The sequence below is a fragment of the Echeneis naucrates genome, chromosome 20 (genome assembly GCF_900963305.1).
Source record: "Echeneis naucrates chromosome 20, fEcheNa1.1, whole genome shotgun sequence".
NCBI classification, from domain to species: Eukaryota; Metazoa; Chordata; class Actinopteri; order Carangiformes; family Echeneidae; genus Echeneis; species Echeneis naucrates.
Window position 1 is genome coordinate 14,964,455 of NC_042530.1, and position 14,786 is coordinate 14,979,240.

The following is a 14,786-nucleotide window of genomic DNA, read 5'->3' on the forward strand; positions in this document are numbered from 1 at the left end:
CTGCTGCTGCTACTATTTATTATCTTGATAGTAGAATTTATGAGGGGAAAGGCAAAAAGAAACCTTTCTTTTTTCTTTTTTTTCTTTTTTTTTTTTCACACTTGTTATAATTAAGGATCACTTTCACTGAAGTGCCCATATGGCACACTGCAAAAGAGAAAGTTTAAAAATAGGTGAGTCATCTGTGCAAAAGAGAAGTGGAAAGAGAAAGAGTTACGTTATGTTAGAATTTACTATTACAGCATTTTTGTGTGTGTGTGTGAACTGGGGGGCTTTTATTGAATGGAAGAAATTGGTAGTCACAAATTAGTATTCAGTCCTTCCCGTCAGAGGGTCCATTGGTATTCAAAGCCACAGTGTTCCATGGTGTGGTTGGCCCCTTGCTGCCGGAGGGGGAGGTGAAAGAGGGCGGCGGCAGGATGGGGGATAGTAGGGGGACAAGCGCTGGCACAATGGCACATAGATAGAGATGAACAAAATCACCAGTGTTTTTGCTTTTCATGTTACTTTATATGAGAGATCCCTAGCCATATAAAAAAAAGCGTGGTCAGCTTGTTTTGTTTTATTCTTCTTGTTTAAACTCCATGTGGAAATGAGCTTGCTGCTTTTGTAGAAGTTATGCTGTGTAGTGTGGTGATGAAGTTCAGAGCACACGCGGGCTTTCCTAACGCTTTCCATTTTTAGTCACGCTGGGACTTCATATTCACTGTGATTAACACAATTAAGCCCCTCTTCAAACACAACATTCCACAGTGAACGCTTTCATTGGCATTTCTCTGCCTAGAAATTTGATGTTCAACACATGAGTCTATAAATAGTATTCCTGTTCACTCACTGGATGAGTGGGTGCTTACTGACTCACTGAGCTGCAGCATCTGTCACAGATTACACTGTCACTGTAGCAGGATCCAGCCAGGCGTCTTGGCGGCAGAGCAGATTTCTATTCCATCATGCCGTAGTAGCTGGTGTATGGTCAGCATACCACTGGAAAGCACGTCATTCATTCTTTAAGCTATGACTGCACAGCCAGCTAGTACAACCCCTGACTTGAATTTGAATTAACTTTTTGTGACCAACGCTCAACTACATATAAATCAATGATTGGGGCCTGATCTTTTCATCAATGAGGTTTGTCTAAAGGATGCGCTTTCTGACTCACAAAGAAGTCTCTCCTGAATGAAATTCTTCTGAAGGTGTCATTGAGCTGAACACACTCACCAACTTACATACAATTTAATATTTATGTATTATTTCAATCAGGAGAGATTTAATTTGTGTTAATGAATAAACTGTAAGCGCCGTGTGCAGAACAAGACAGGAGAAGTCAAAAAAAGGGGATGAGGCTGTGCAATGCGTTGACAGATTGCTGCTGGTTCTAGTGATGGGAAGAGAAGAGCTGAAGGTGATGAAGGCTGATGAAACTACTGCTGAAATGAGAGAAATGAGAGAGAGGATTGAAATTTGTTGTTGTTTTTAAGTATGGCAACACTTGCACTTGGCTGGTTGAGACTCAGGTGAGATCTAATTGGTTGTTGAACACCTGAAGTCAGCTGATTAATTGATTAACAAAGAATGAGGATAGAAAACTAAATAATGAGAGAATTTTGAATATAGGCATAGTAAAGCTAAATCTAAAGTAAATTTGTACAAATTTTTAAAATAAAATCATAAAAAAACCAAACATACGTATGTGGTGACAGAACTCCTATTTACACATTAATATCTAAACCCATTTACAAAATTAAATACTACAATGACTAATTAACTGATTAAAGTAAAATGCTGGTTTACTAATAAAAATAAATAACAAGAAAGTTAAGAAAAACAAAGTCTTAAGTGTATGTTGTGTGCTTTAGTTGTAACATCTCATTCTCTCTTGCCTGAGGGTTGGACTGGAGTGTTGGTGGTGCGCACCAAAGGAAATATGAGTGCTGAAACATTAAGGAAACAGTAGCTGAGAAATGTTAACATGAAACAACTGAGAGTCCTGAGAGTCTCCTTCACAGCAGGAGCAAACCATTAACCAATAAGATCCTTTACTTTTGCTGTGTAATGTGAAATATGAGTGACTTCTTTCAAATATTGCCAAGTTAGTGTAGATTGCAGTGACTCAAATGGTTTACAGTGAAAAACTTTGGGAAAAGAAAAACCAAAAGTAGTTTTGTGACCCGATGAGACCCACCCTCTGTAGAGTCTGCACACATCAAGCTGGTTTATACTGGGAAGCAGTGTGGAACAGAGTCCATAGCAGTGGCTGGGGGTGTGTAGGTAATGTGTAACGAGTCATTCTGCATGACAAATCGGGGGGGGAAATACACAATTAGTAAGAAAGCAGAGTAAAAAGTTTCCAATTTTCTAATATTTGCAAGGAAATTTTTGTAATAATGTTGTTCATTCCAGCCGTCACTGAGATAATTTCAAATTTAAAGAATTACCAGTATGAAATACTGATAAGTAATCGTCGAATTGATAAAGCATTTCTCTGCCTTTCTTACTTACAAAAACAAACAACAACAACAACAACAAAAAAAAAAAAAAAAAGAAGAAGAAAAGATTTGTCACAATCTTTTTAAAGAGTAAATGATGAATCAGAAAGTCACCATTATCATTATGATGGTCATTGTCCCCCGCAGTCAGCTGTAATAACTGGTGATGCTGACATAATAACTCTATGATATCAGCAATAAGCATAAGATGTAGTGGTGGTTGCAGAAGGAGAATCGCACGGACTGGTGGACGATCAGCCCTCTCTGAGCTGAACTCGGCATGAACTTTACATACATGTGCTAGTCTGCAGGACTGTGGCGCTTCTCGTCTGGTGACGTCACAGCCGGACGCTCCTTATTTGGCCAAGCCACCGCGGTTATATTAGTGAAAGAGCCCGGGCAAGTCTCAGTGAAACGAGAAGGTCTAACGGAGACAGACGACGATCCGAATAGGACAAACACACACAGGACACACACAGGACGCCCTTCAGGTGGACACCCCAGAGATGGACGCGGTGAAAGCAGCCCTTTTCCTCCTCTTCCTCTGCTCCTCACACCTTGCCTCAGGTCAGTGTCGGCACTTTGTCTCAGATTTCTCTAAGCATCAGTAGAAACTGCGCTCCGGATGAGAATGAATGCCAAAATGACTCCAGATGCAAAACGTTATTCACGAACGCATGAAAAAATTGCCCTGACTAGCCGCTCAGCGTGTGTAGTTTTTTGTTTATTTAATTTTCTAACAATGTGAATAAGACAGGGTTTATATGTTTATTTTTATTTAGATTAAACATCTCATCAAACATGTTTATGCCACATTTATATATTATTTTTCCTTCATATAGTTTTGGTATGTCGTGTAGAAACTGCATCGATAACACGCAACAAGGCTCTAAAACACAACTCTACACTTACATTAAGATTTTTCACTTTGTGAAAGTTTTAATTGAATTGCGCTATAGTTTTACAATAGGCACAATATAATTATGATTTATAATAATTAGTTGGTGAGTAGCTTCGAGCCCATTTGAAGTCAGGTTTACCTGTAAATGTCCAGGCTTCTGTGAAACACTAGTACAACTTGCGAATTAGTTGTACACTCTGCAGGACTGACACTATCCCCTCCTAATGTCCATTTCTACAGTCTCATAGTAGCACCTTTAAAATGATTATGTAACTTGCCCCTTAATGGCCTGTAATGACCCACCTAACAGGAAGCAGTGACTTGCAGCAGTTTATGTTTACTGTTGATTAAGAACCGCTTAAAACCTCTGTGCAGATTAAACCAGTTTTTCTGTGTGTGCACTGAGGACGGCTCTTGTACAGCAGTCATGAAAAAATAAGCCCTACATGAGTTTGTGGGTGGAATCTAACAGTCTGTCCATAAAAATATATGACCAAGGTTTTTTTTTATTAGCACTGACAAGAGCACTTGTTATCATGAGACATATGAAGTGCTGACTTTTCACACCACATCGCACTTTCTCTCTCGTAAATTCGTTTGGAAGTCTTCATGACTGCAGTAGCAATTCAGCTCATCAACACTCAGTATCTGAGTTACAATGGCATGTCATGAGACTTTTTCCACTTTGCAGGCTCCCATCCAAAAGCACAGAATGTTACCTGGAACTCAATCAACTTTAAAACCATTTTGACCTGGGAGCCGAAGCCGTCACCTGACTACTCATACACCGTGGAGTTCTCTGCGTAAGTACCTGCAACTGTTAAACCGTGCAAGAAGTGGCATGAACTCCCCAGACTGTTCATGCATTAAGTTTACGCCTGTGAAGGCAAACAGGTTGTTAGCTCATAGCTCTTTGATTGGAAGCTGCGTGACCTCCAAGGAGTGATTGATGGCGGCAGGGTGTGATAAGAGTCCCTCATTGATCCAGTAAGAGCTTTCACTGGAATGCTAATTGTTGGCCAGAAATCTTTAAAGAATGAGAAAGATAAATGAAACACGCAAATGGACCTAAGTGAACTTTAGAGGGAAGAGCATAACAATTCAAATGCCCAAGAAATGTGATTTGCAAATGCCAATAACAACATTGCTCCGGCTGTGGTTAATTAGTGCTTTCTCACAGTCTGTTTTATAACTCTTTTGTTAAGGCTTCATGTAGTGCTTGTCTAGCAGCACTGATTTGCATCCATTATTTACACCTAAGTAGCCTGTCAAAACTGTTGCAGGGTTGGTCAAAACAGACAGAAGAACCCTCACTGTTTCCGGTCCTCAGCAACGACATGTGACCTGTCCAGCTCCATGAACAACGTGAATGCCTGCTACACAGCCGATGTCCTGTCTGAAGACCCACTGGGGGTCATCTCAGACATAATCGAGCCTCCCTACACTACTTCACCGCGATTCTGCCCCTACAAAGATAGTAGGTTCCTCTTTGTATGTGCTGCTATCTAATTATTATAACATGTAGGAAACAAGAAGCAGATAGAGTGACCCAGAGCTCACTAGGGCTTAGGTCCATCTTGTTGACGCGCAGCTCTGTGTCATCACCAAGGTGCAGCCATCAATGGGCTGAAATGAGCATGAAACATTTGCTGTCAGACAGTTTCAGGCTGACCAAACAGAAGCAGGAACCGTATATGTGTCTGCCCCCAACTGTGGGGGGGCAGACAGAGGGTCTGTGGGCAGTAATCAACGGAAACCTAGCATTTTAAGAAAATCGTCTGCAGCAACATTTTTATGACAGTAAATTGTAGCAAAATGATCTTGGTCAGGTCGATGTCGGCACCATTCAAACAGCATCTCTGTTTTTATTATAGGCAAGAGTCGATAAACATTGTTTACTATGGATAATCAATGTACGCTATCTTTTTTGTGTTAATCTTTGATAACATGGAGTTCTACTTTTGTTCCTTATATTCAGTAATAATTAAATGTATTTTAGTGACTCAAATGAGAAGGAGGGAAGCACGGTGGCATATTATTTAACATAGTATTTTGCATAGTATTTCACAGAACTGTGCAGAGTTTCTCCCCATCCCTGTCTGGGTTTCCTCCCACCATCCAAAGACATGCATGCTTAAGTTAAATGGTGACTCTAAATTGTCCACAAGTCTGAGTGTGAGTGGTTGTTTGTCTCTGTCTGTCTCTGTATGTCGGCCCTGCAATAGACTGCCGACCTACCCAGGGTGTGCTGGGATTCGCAGAGCTCAATTTAATTTACAAGACTACAAAACTGAAAATGATACTCAAGTTGTGATGAACAGAAATATATTTGAAGTTAATCAGAGTTGTGAGGAGATAACGTCAACTATGTTTGTTTGTGCTCCACAGCTGACATAGGCAAACCTGATTTCAAGCTGGAAGTGAGTGCCGACAAAAAGATAACCACCGTGTATGTGACTGACCCGCCAACAGCGCTGTTCAAAGATGGTCGCCAGCTGACCATACGGGACATCTTCACTGACCAGCTGCAGTACAGAGTCACCTATCGAAGAAACAAGAGCACTGGCAAGGTGAGCGACAGCACACATCAGAGTAGCAGCCTCCGACACTCATGGAGTGGACGTTACAAGCTATCTGCTTCCTCCCTCTGTCACCCTGCAGAAAGTGAAAACCGAGCCCCACAATGTCATCGAGCTGAAAGACCTGGACAAAGGGGAGAGCTACTGCTTTAACGTCCAGGCCTACATCCCCAGCCGCCCAGCCAGCAAGCAACTGGGGGAGCTGAGCCGCACCCAGTGCACGGAAAGAGACAAGGAGCCCTTCTTTGAAAGTGAGTGCTCTACAGACATGCTGCAAGGAATCAGTCAGTAACATTCATGCACACACTCACAGAAGTGGTCCAACAAAAACAAGATAATTTTATGCAGTGAAAAAAAAAAAACCTGAAAAGCAGAACTGCCTGTAAAAACATTTATACATCGACATAGAATCAAAAAGCGGAGACGGATGTCAAGTCTCCAGGTGACAGGGCGCACAGGATGTGTGCGTGTGTGCAGCTGATGCACGTCAGCCAATCTCAACTCTAGATTTATAAAATGGTGGGCTGGTTTGTTTCGTTAGCCTCTGAACACATTCAGCGCTGTTTAGTTAATGCCTTACAATCACGTCACATCAGCACTTTTCAATCAGTCACATGCTGTTGTGATATCAGCCTGGAAAACTGTCACTCGGGCAGCTGAATACTGGTGTGTGTATCACTGGTTTGTGTAGTTAGGCTGAGGTCATCACACATAGCTCCTCTTGGTTAAATATTCCCCAGGAACCAAGGATCAAGGATCCTCTTTTTGCCGCTTTTTGTCTCCCTTAACATCCGGATTTTTAAAGACAACTGTAGATTTTTAGATTCTTTACGTTACTTCATTAGATTAGAACATTTCTGCTATGAGCTTTTTCTACTTGTCAGTTCTTCAGTTTTAGGTTGTCATACAATGCTACTTTTCTGCTGGAGGTTTAGAGACCGACTGGATGCCAATCATCCAGTCGCACTTCCTGTGATGTGACTGATAAGAGAATCACATTTTCAGTAAGAGAACCATCTGTCAGGGATCCTTCCTCTCCTTCTGGTTGAGATTAATTTTTAGAAAACCAGCAGCACCCTCCTGAGGAAAAAATAAGACAATACATCTGTGTAGAGCATAAGAGCCTCCTGGAGCCTCCCTTGGTGCTGAAAGGAGAATTAAAATAAAAGCCACAAGGCAGAAAGAACCACATAGAAGTTTTACTTTTTGATCAGTTTACTTGTTCATTATGGGGAACCGATTCTTTTGTTTTAGCCTGAAAATGAAAAAATGAGGGGAACTGAAGGCTGAATACAGTACGAATATAGTACGCTGGGTGACTCGTGCTTTGTTTGGATCAGAAGAAATGTAACGCAGCAACACTCCCTCTAAGTGGGACATCTCAATGCATAAAAAAAATGTGTTGGACAAACATTCAGGGTTACATTTGGCCCAAATTTTATGATGATAATAACTTGATCACCATTTGACATGCGGAACGAAGTGATCTAACGCCTCATCTTGTCATCCACAGTGTACTCGGTGGGCGTGATCGCTGCTGCCATCTTCCTCATCCTGCTGCTGATCGGCATAATCATTGCCATCACGGTGGTCTGCTGCAAGCGCTACAACAAGAAAAGTGGAAAAGAAGCAGTGCCACTCCGGGACGTATAGGCACAGACACACACACACACACACACACACAGTTGTGGGAGTGTGCGGTACAGCCGAACTAGACTGAGGCCTGTGAAGAGAACAGGAGGGCAGATCTACAGTAGTTCACTATTCCACTGTCAAACACTGGAATCAATTCTTTCCTCTAGTTTCTGTGAAACTGCCTATGAATGTGTCTGCTGTTATTACTTTCTATGCTGCAGAAAAAAGAGACTTAAAGGAAAACAATGTCAAAACATACCTACTGAACACCTTAGTCATCATGCTGAAGCTGTAATATTCCTCCTATTCCATAACACTACCTGCAGATTTTATTTATTTTATACATTTCATTTTGTGGTGGAACTGCTAACTTTGAGTGACTTTTGGGGCAACTGGTGAAAGCTTTATGGGAAATATATTATTTTTGTATCTCATTCATAATTTATTGTTTAATTGAAATGAACATATTTGTATATGATGCTGTTATTATATATTGAAATATTAAATAATAAATATTTCAACAACAAGAAGTTTCTGTTCTGTGAATGATGGTGTTTATATTAATGTTTTAGTTTAAGTGTCCAAATCAACTTCTATGTAAATACAATTGTTTGAATGGGTTTGTTGTCATTACGGCATTAGAAAGGAAATGTGGATGAAGCATTGAGCTGTATTTTTCCAATCACCAGCAACCTGTACACTCATCAAGTCAGATGAAACCTCTGACACAACAGACAAGACACAGGTGTTATCTCTTTCTAGTGATGTAGAAACCAAGACTGAGCCTTGCGGTTTGTTTAATGACATCTGGCCAGCGTTCATGTGTGCGTAAACTGCAGTGTGTTATGTGAGGTGCAGGTGCTCCCATTGCTTAAAATGCTGCATTAGATTTGGGGCAATCCAATAGCATTATTAGAGGTAAGACTTCATTTCCATGTTTCCCGTCTCTCTTCATTGTTGTATTAAAAAGACCATAAATAGCTCAGAAAAAAAGTCTTTTCCATGCAACACTTTTATGTGCAAGTGTCAAAACTGTAGTAGTAAGCCTTAGCGTTGGGATGTTAGGTGGTCTATGTGCTTCTGTTTGTCTGAAAAAGTTTGAAGAAAACTTACATACCGCTTACATTTACAAATAGTACATTGGACAACAATGATAAAGATAGAATACAACGGCAATATGTCACTCACTACACCTTTGACTTTTTTGAAAGTAAAAATCTTTAATCAGAAAAATACTTAATTATTGTAACAGATTTATCTTCAATTTATTTCCTATGGTTTTATGATATGGCATAATCTATTTGAGGGGGGGGCTTGCACATCTGCCCCTCTGCATTAAGATAACATCTCATTAGTTAGAGGGTACAATCTATGTTCTAAGTGACTATAATGTCAGAGAGTGTCTCTGTTAGCTGCGTGATGGCAGTTCTGTTTGGTAAACACATTTCCCATCAGTCTGCATGAAACCAACTGTCATGTGACGCTCTGTGAGCTGGAAGAAAGCCACGCCTCCTGTTGTGTGATTGACAGGACTGGAGAAGAGCTGCCAGGACAAAGGAACGCTGTCCCTGTGACTGGTGGCAGGATCGCTGACTATCCCGCTCCCACTGACCACATATGAGCTGCCATCATCCTCTCTAATGAACTGTTGACAGAAAAGAGACAGTGAGTCTATTTTGAGGTCTTTGAACTCGGTCCTACTCACGAGACAAGTCATTAGCTCTGTCCCAGCTCAGGGACTGCCTTTCTGAGACCACAAGGGCTTGACTAATGTGTGTTGGTTGTTGGGTTGACATTCAGACAGGTGATGTTCTACATACACATCTCTGTTCTACATGAAGAGTACAGTCTACAAACCTACCGTATTGTGTATTTAACAGTTGCATGCACAGCCTACAAATCAGGTACCACTGATTGGGGTACCTACCTTTGGGCTTTGATGCACTGAAAACCAATATACACTAGCATTTACTGTTGGATTTAATTCTGGGCAAGGTGCCATGACAACATATAGCATGATTACAGACACAGTATGTCACCATATGCTCATGTAAGTAATACAGGGACTGTTGTGTGGAGAGCAGTTTAGACCAGAAAAAGGAAATACTCGCAGTTCCTACACCTCAAATTATATTTGAAAAATTTTTGGCCCAAATTCTTTGTGACTTTTACATTGGTGAAATACAATAGAAGAATTAGCCTGCAGTAAATCAAATGTATTGTCCAGTATTGTCTGGTAAATTGGTTCGATGCTGCAGAAATCAGCAGCTATATGTTTATATAAACATTGTGTTGCTTTTATGCCGAATATTTTCTCTAAGGGTTGATAACAAAATGTTAGAGAGTTGTAATAATGCACCTTTGACTGAAATAAAGTGATTGAAATGGTGTGAATAATGGACTGGTATATATGTCCACAGTCCATGTCCCTCTTTCTGTGACTGAGGATACAGTGCATACCTGCAGATTGTGGTCGTGACCGCACAGGTATGCAGAAACTCTGTATTTCTTCAGAAGCGGCCTCAGCCTTTTGACCAGGCAGGATGTTGGTCCATGATTGCCAATGGACCACACAGGATAATGACCGGCAACCAACACATAGTCTGACCTGAGATATACAGCACAACCTGTCTAATCAGCTACAGTGACATAGGCCTGTGACTATAACATGATAAAACATACTTATGATGCTACTGATTCTCTTAGATTTAAACGAACATACCTAACAAATATGTAATGCGATCTAGAATTAAAGTGACACGTATTTCCTTCAGGGGTAGAAGAAAATACGTGTCACTCACTAAATATTGATGTGTCTGTATTTATTAAATGGTATGTCCTACCTGCTGTTGGCCAGTTTAGAGCTGATCCAGTCCCACTGACGATCTGATGCCCTGCGGTTCTCTGGTCCCAAAGGCTGGATTTGGTCATAGGTGTTTCCACACAACACCACTGTGTCAATCATCAGAATTGTCAATGACACATTTGTGTGTGGTACATTGAATTGGAGGTCATAGTACAGACCAGGATAATTCCTACAGACAAAAAACACACATCACATGGCAAAAAAAAAAAAAAAAAAAAAATAGAAATCAGGGAGACCTAGGGAGATTGATTCTCTGGTTTATTCACCATCGCTGAGATGTGTTTGAGTAAGCCATCTGAGCTGAGATGTTGCCCCTGTGGTCATGGTTTCCACCAATCAGGTACCAAGGGATATGCAGTAGAGAAGGCTGAGAGAAGACTCCTTCAAATGTGTGCTGAGGACAAGAAACTGTTTATATTAAAAAAAATAAAAATAAAAAATGTAATAACATGTAATAGGGTCTTAAACCTGACTTAATAAAAAAGGTCCCTCTAAAGCAGCGGTCCCCACAAATTTTCAGTGGGGGCCACATCAACTTTCCTTTCTGTGATGGGGGGCCAGGATCAGTCTATAACAGGAAAAAATATGGGCCAGGGTGACAACCAGTAATATTATTGAGATTATAATGATCATTTGTTGCAGCTGCCCGTCTTTTGGCTTTGTTGCTACCTGTTAAATTGCATTTTCCTATCAAAACATATCCGTATTTAAAAGGTCGGCATTCTAATTACATTTTAATATATTTAGTAATAAACAATATTATACAATAATTATTATTATAATAAATATACGTAATATTTACAAATTGTGGCTCATCTTCACCCGCTCACATAACGGTATATTCTGACATGACACTGACGCACTTTACGATGGCTCGACACTACGAAACCCGCCACCGAGCGCAGTATGCTAGCTGTCGGATATAGCTTATATAGCGGAACTAATGTTGCCACAGTAACGGTAACGTTGTCGTCAGGAGGTTCGAGTGGAAGTTATCGGGTTGTGGTTTTGGTTATCGGACTCTTTCTTACGCCGGTATGTTTTCATCTTCATCGTCATTGAATTAAATGTAAACGCCAAACACAGATGAACCTGGCGTCCGTCCGGGCCAGCTTCAAGGTAGCTTAAAATAAAATGAAATAAAATAAAATCAAATAAAAATATGGCGATGTTTACAAGGTTTGTCTGGGATCTTTAAGTGAGCCACTCCAGTTGATTTGGCCGGCCGGGTCTAGCCCAGGGGCCGTAGTTTGGGGACCCCTGCTCTAAAAGTTCCAATAAAAGCTCCTACATTAAAAACTCCTTGAGTGTTTTTTTTAAAATCAATATCCATATAAAGCTATAATTTTGGTATTAAGGCAAGAAAACACCAAATGATCAAAATGCATCCAATATGATGATGGGCGGTGGGGGGCAATATTGTTACTGCTTTGTTGTGATATCATTGCAAAGCTCCAGAAGTCCTGACAGCCGGTTTTAAGGCTGTGAGTATTCCTCTGTGAACCAAGATCTGTGATGCTTTCAAAGCATTAATATAGAACTTAGACTTGATTTATAATGAAAGGAACCATGGACAAGCTATTCTAATATGGTTATACAGTTTTACACTTATTCATTCACAAACCTAAAAAGCCACCCACTAGTTTCACCCCGTAATTTAAATGTTTTAAATATTAAATAGTTATCTTAAATTTGTTTATAAATATATTTATAATTGACATTGCTTATATTATATTAGTAAGTCTGATGGGTTTGAATATAGCACTGTGTTCCCTCCTCCCTTTCTTTGTTTTCTCAGCTGACCTTAAAGCGGGGGTCATCCACAGTCTTGACACCGCTGAAGTAGAAATGATCCCCCAGGCTGAGGACAAAGTCCACTCCTTCTGTCAGAGTCAGGCTATTCAGCTCAGCAGCGATAGCCTCCTCATGGGGTGTGTAGTATGGAGGAATAGGAAGACCACCCCAGTCGGCCAGCACAACGAAGCGCAGAGCAGCTGTAAAAATCCAAACACCTCCCTGTCACTTCCTCTTTTGCACATTTCAGTTTTAGCTGTTTAAAAAAAGAACTTGCTTATTTCATTCTACCTATAAAAATCTACGAATTATTTCTAATGGTCAGACTCAAGCAATATCTAATCTTAAAGTCTTGTAACTGTTGTAACTGAATTTTCTTTTCTCTCTGTGCTCACTGTTTCTCAGGTCTATTTGGGAAACAAAAGGGAAACTTACAGTTTGTAGTAAAACTAGTTACACCATGATCTTAATGCTTTGTATAGCTTGTTCAGTGGACACCTTTCTCACAGACCAGAGAATATAGACTTGAGATATTAAGATAATCTATGACTAACACAGCTCATCCTGTTCGTGGATGGTGACAATCATGTGCTGAGCAGACTAAAGCACAGTACCTTGTTCTGGTGTCTGGAGCACATGACTGTTGGTCTGGGAGCAGAGCAGCACCAGCACACAGCACAGCAGTCTGTTCATAACTCTTCAGTCTGTTTGAGCGCTGCAGACCCGTTTGGTTTGAGCCTGTTTAAAAGTGAAACTCTCTTCAGCAGTTAAACTGCACAACTTCCTCTATCGTGTTAGCCAATAAAAAAAACAGGATATTGGTTGGTAACAGGTCACAGTGAGTTACTCATTGATTGCACTAGTTTCTGCTTGTCATGCATGTTTTCAAAGGACACATTAACTCGATAGCGGTGTAGACGTGAATGTGTGATCTTTAACACGTCTGCAGTCTGTTCTCCCTATGCATACCTTATTTTTGTTTTTTATGTAACTTCCCTTATATTTTATTAATTCACAATCAGGGCTGATTTGATCAAATTTAATTAAATAAGATAACTTCTGTTTCAAGAGAAATTAATCTTTTGCGGCTTGATAATTATTCAATCCATCAACCTGTTTATTTCCATCACTCACAAAAATTTATTTGAAATCAAATGTTGCTGAACCATCTAAGGATAGCAACATGGAATTGTCCAGAATCTCTTACATAACATATGGTATATTATGTGGTATAGTGCATATTGTGAGATTTCAGACAATTCCATGCTCCCAACTTTGTGGGTACAGATTGGGGATGGCAGCTTTCTGTTCCAACACAACTGTGCACAAAGCAAGTTCCATAATGACAAGAGAGAGTTTGGTGTGGATGAATTTGACTGGCCTGCACAGAGTCCTGACCTCAACCCGATAGAACACCTTTGGGATGAATTAAGAGTGGAGACTGAGAGCCAGGCCTTCTTGTCCAACATCAGTGTGTGACCTCACAAATGCACTTCTGGAAGAATGGTTGAAAATTCCCATAAACACACACCTAAACCTGGTGGAAAGCCTTCCCAGAAGAGTTCAAGATGTTATAGCTGAAAAGGGTGGACCGACGTCATATTAAACCCTGTGGATTAAGAACGGGATGTCACTTAAGTTCATATGCGAGTCAAGACAGGTGAGCGGATATATAGTATATGCTCAACTTTGTCTATGAAAGGGGAAAAAAATAATTACATTTGATTACACTTTAGAAAATAATTCCAGGGAATCACTAGAGCAGCAGCACCTTCACACACACAAACATTAAAGAATAAAGATCACTATACAAAAACTCATTACAACTACATTTTAATTTTAATGGTCAACTGCATCATTAGTCATATAAAACCATCGTTACAACTTATGCTCATTTCCATCGTCAAAATTTTATTACAGTACATTACTGTGACAGAACAGAGACGTGCCGAGTTATGGCAGTAGGTTTCAGGGAAGGAGTTTGTCTGCATATTCATGTGTTCAGTGATTTACAGAGAAGTCATCATTGCTCTTGAGAGCCAGAATTAATGGCAAATCGTTTGCCAGCATTAGCCAAAAAAAAAAAAAAAAAAAAACAAATCAAATCAAGTATTGAATCCCAACACCAAAAAAAAAAAGAAAAAAAAAAGAATGGGAGTTAAACATTATATGGTATGGAAATATGTTCATTCATAATAATTATAATAACAGTTCTATGCTGTTTTACGAGTATTGACCCAATGTCATGAAACTTTAGGCAACATAATCAAGCAATGCGAAAGTAGTCAAATGCAGCCTGTGAATAGAGGGACTGAGCATGTGACTACAGCCAACTATGGCCACCAAAGCAGCTAATCACATTTCACTGTGCTGTTTCCTTACCAACTGCCTTATGTTTCATCAAATATAGCTCCAGCTGATGGGTGCGTAGTATCGATCATGTCTATTTCCATAGGATCAAATGGTGGAACTGACTGCTGTTATTTGACTGTGGATCACGCTATGGATCAAGGTCAAAAAAAAAG

At 40.2% G+C, this 14,786-nt stretch overlaps 2 protein-coding genes across 2 annotated transcripts; one reads left to right on the forward strand and one right to left on the reverse strand.

Moving 5' to 3' along the window:
- Positions 1-2,885: 2,885 nt before the first annotated feature.
- f3a (coagulation factor III, tissue factor a) lies at positions 2,886-8,131 on the forward strand. Its single transcript, XM_029529381.1, has 6 exons — positions 2,886-3,053; positions 4,079-4,190; positions 4,671-4,864; positions 5,776-5,957; positions 6,049-6,217; positions 7,480-8,131. The coding sequence occupies exons 1-6, from the start codon at positions 2,993-2,995 to the stop codon at positions 7,617-7,619; spliced, it is 858 nt and encodes a 285-aa protein (XP_029385241.1). The 5' UTR covers positions 2,886-2,992; the 3' UTR covers positions 7,620-8,131.
- Positions 8,132-8,551: 420 nt separating this feature from the next.
- Positions 8,552-12,998, reverse strand: LOC115061122 (tartrate-resistant acid phosphatase type 5-like). Its single transcript, XM_029529380.1, has 6 exons — positions 12,876-12,998; positions 12,271-12,461; positions 10,734-10,861; positions 10,445-10,636; positions 10,062-10,209; positions 8,552-9,246 (listed from the first exon to the last, which is right to left on the reverse strand). The coding sequence occupies exons 1-6, from the start codon at positions 12,952-12,954 to the stop codon at positions 9,010-9,012; spliced, it is 975 nt and encodes a 324-aa protein (XP_029385240.1). The 5' UTR covers positions 12,955-12,998; the 3' UTR covers positions 8,552-9,009.
- Positions 12,999-14,786: the final 1,788 nt, after the last annotated feature.

What these genes read in the sequence shown, in the direction of transcription:
- f3a (XM_029529381.1), top strand. Translation starts at nt 2,993, where the DNA reads ATGGACGCGGTGAAAGCAGCCCTTTTCCTCCTCTTCCTCTGCTCCTCA. An exon ending in TACACCGTGGAGTTCTCTGC is followed by an intron (nt 4,191 to 4,670) that starts GTAAGTACCTGC and finishes AAACTGTTGCAG; the next exon opens with GGTTGGTCAAAACAGACAGA. An exon ending in ATTCTGCCCCTACAAAGATA is followed by an intron (nt 4,865 to 5,775) that starts GTAGGTTCCTCT and finishes TGTGCTCCACAG; the next exon opens with CTGACATAGGCAAACCTGAT.
- LOC115061122 (XM_029529380.1), bottom strand. Translation starts at nt 12,954, where the DNA reads ATGAACAGACTGCTGTGCTGTGTGCTGGTGCTGCTCTGCTCCCAGACC. An exon ending in TCAAACACATCTCAGCGATG is followed by an intron (nt 10,637 to 10,733) that starts GTGAATAAACCA and finishes TTTTGTCTGTAG; the next exon opens with GAATTATCCTGGTCTGTACT. An exon ending in GTCACGACCACAATCTGCAG is followed by an intron (nt 9,247 to 10,061) that starts GTATGCACTGTA and finishes TTCTGTCAACAG; the next exon opens with TTCATTAGAGAGGATGATGG.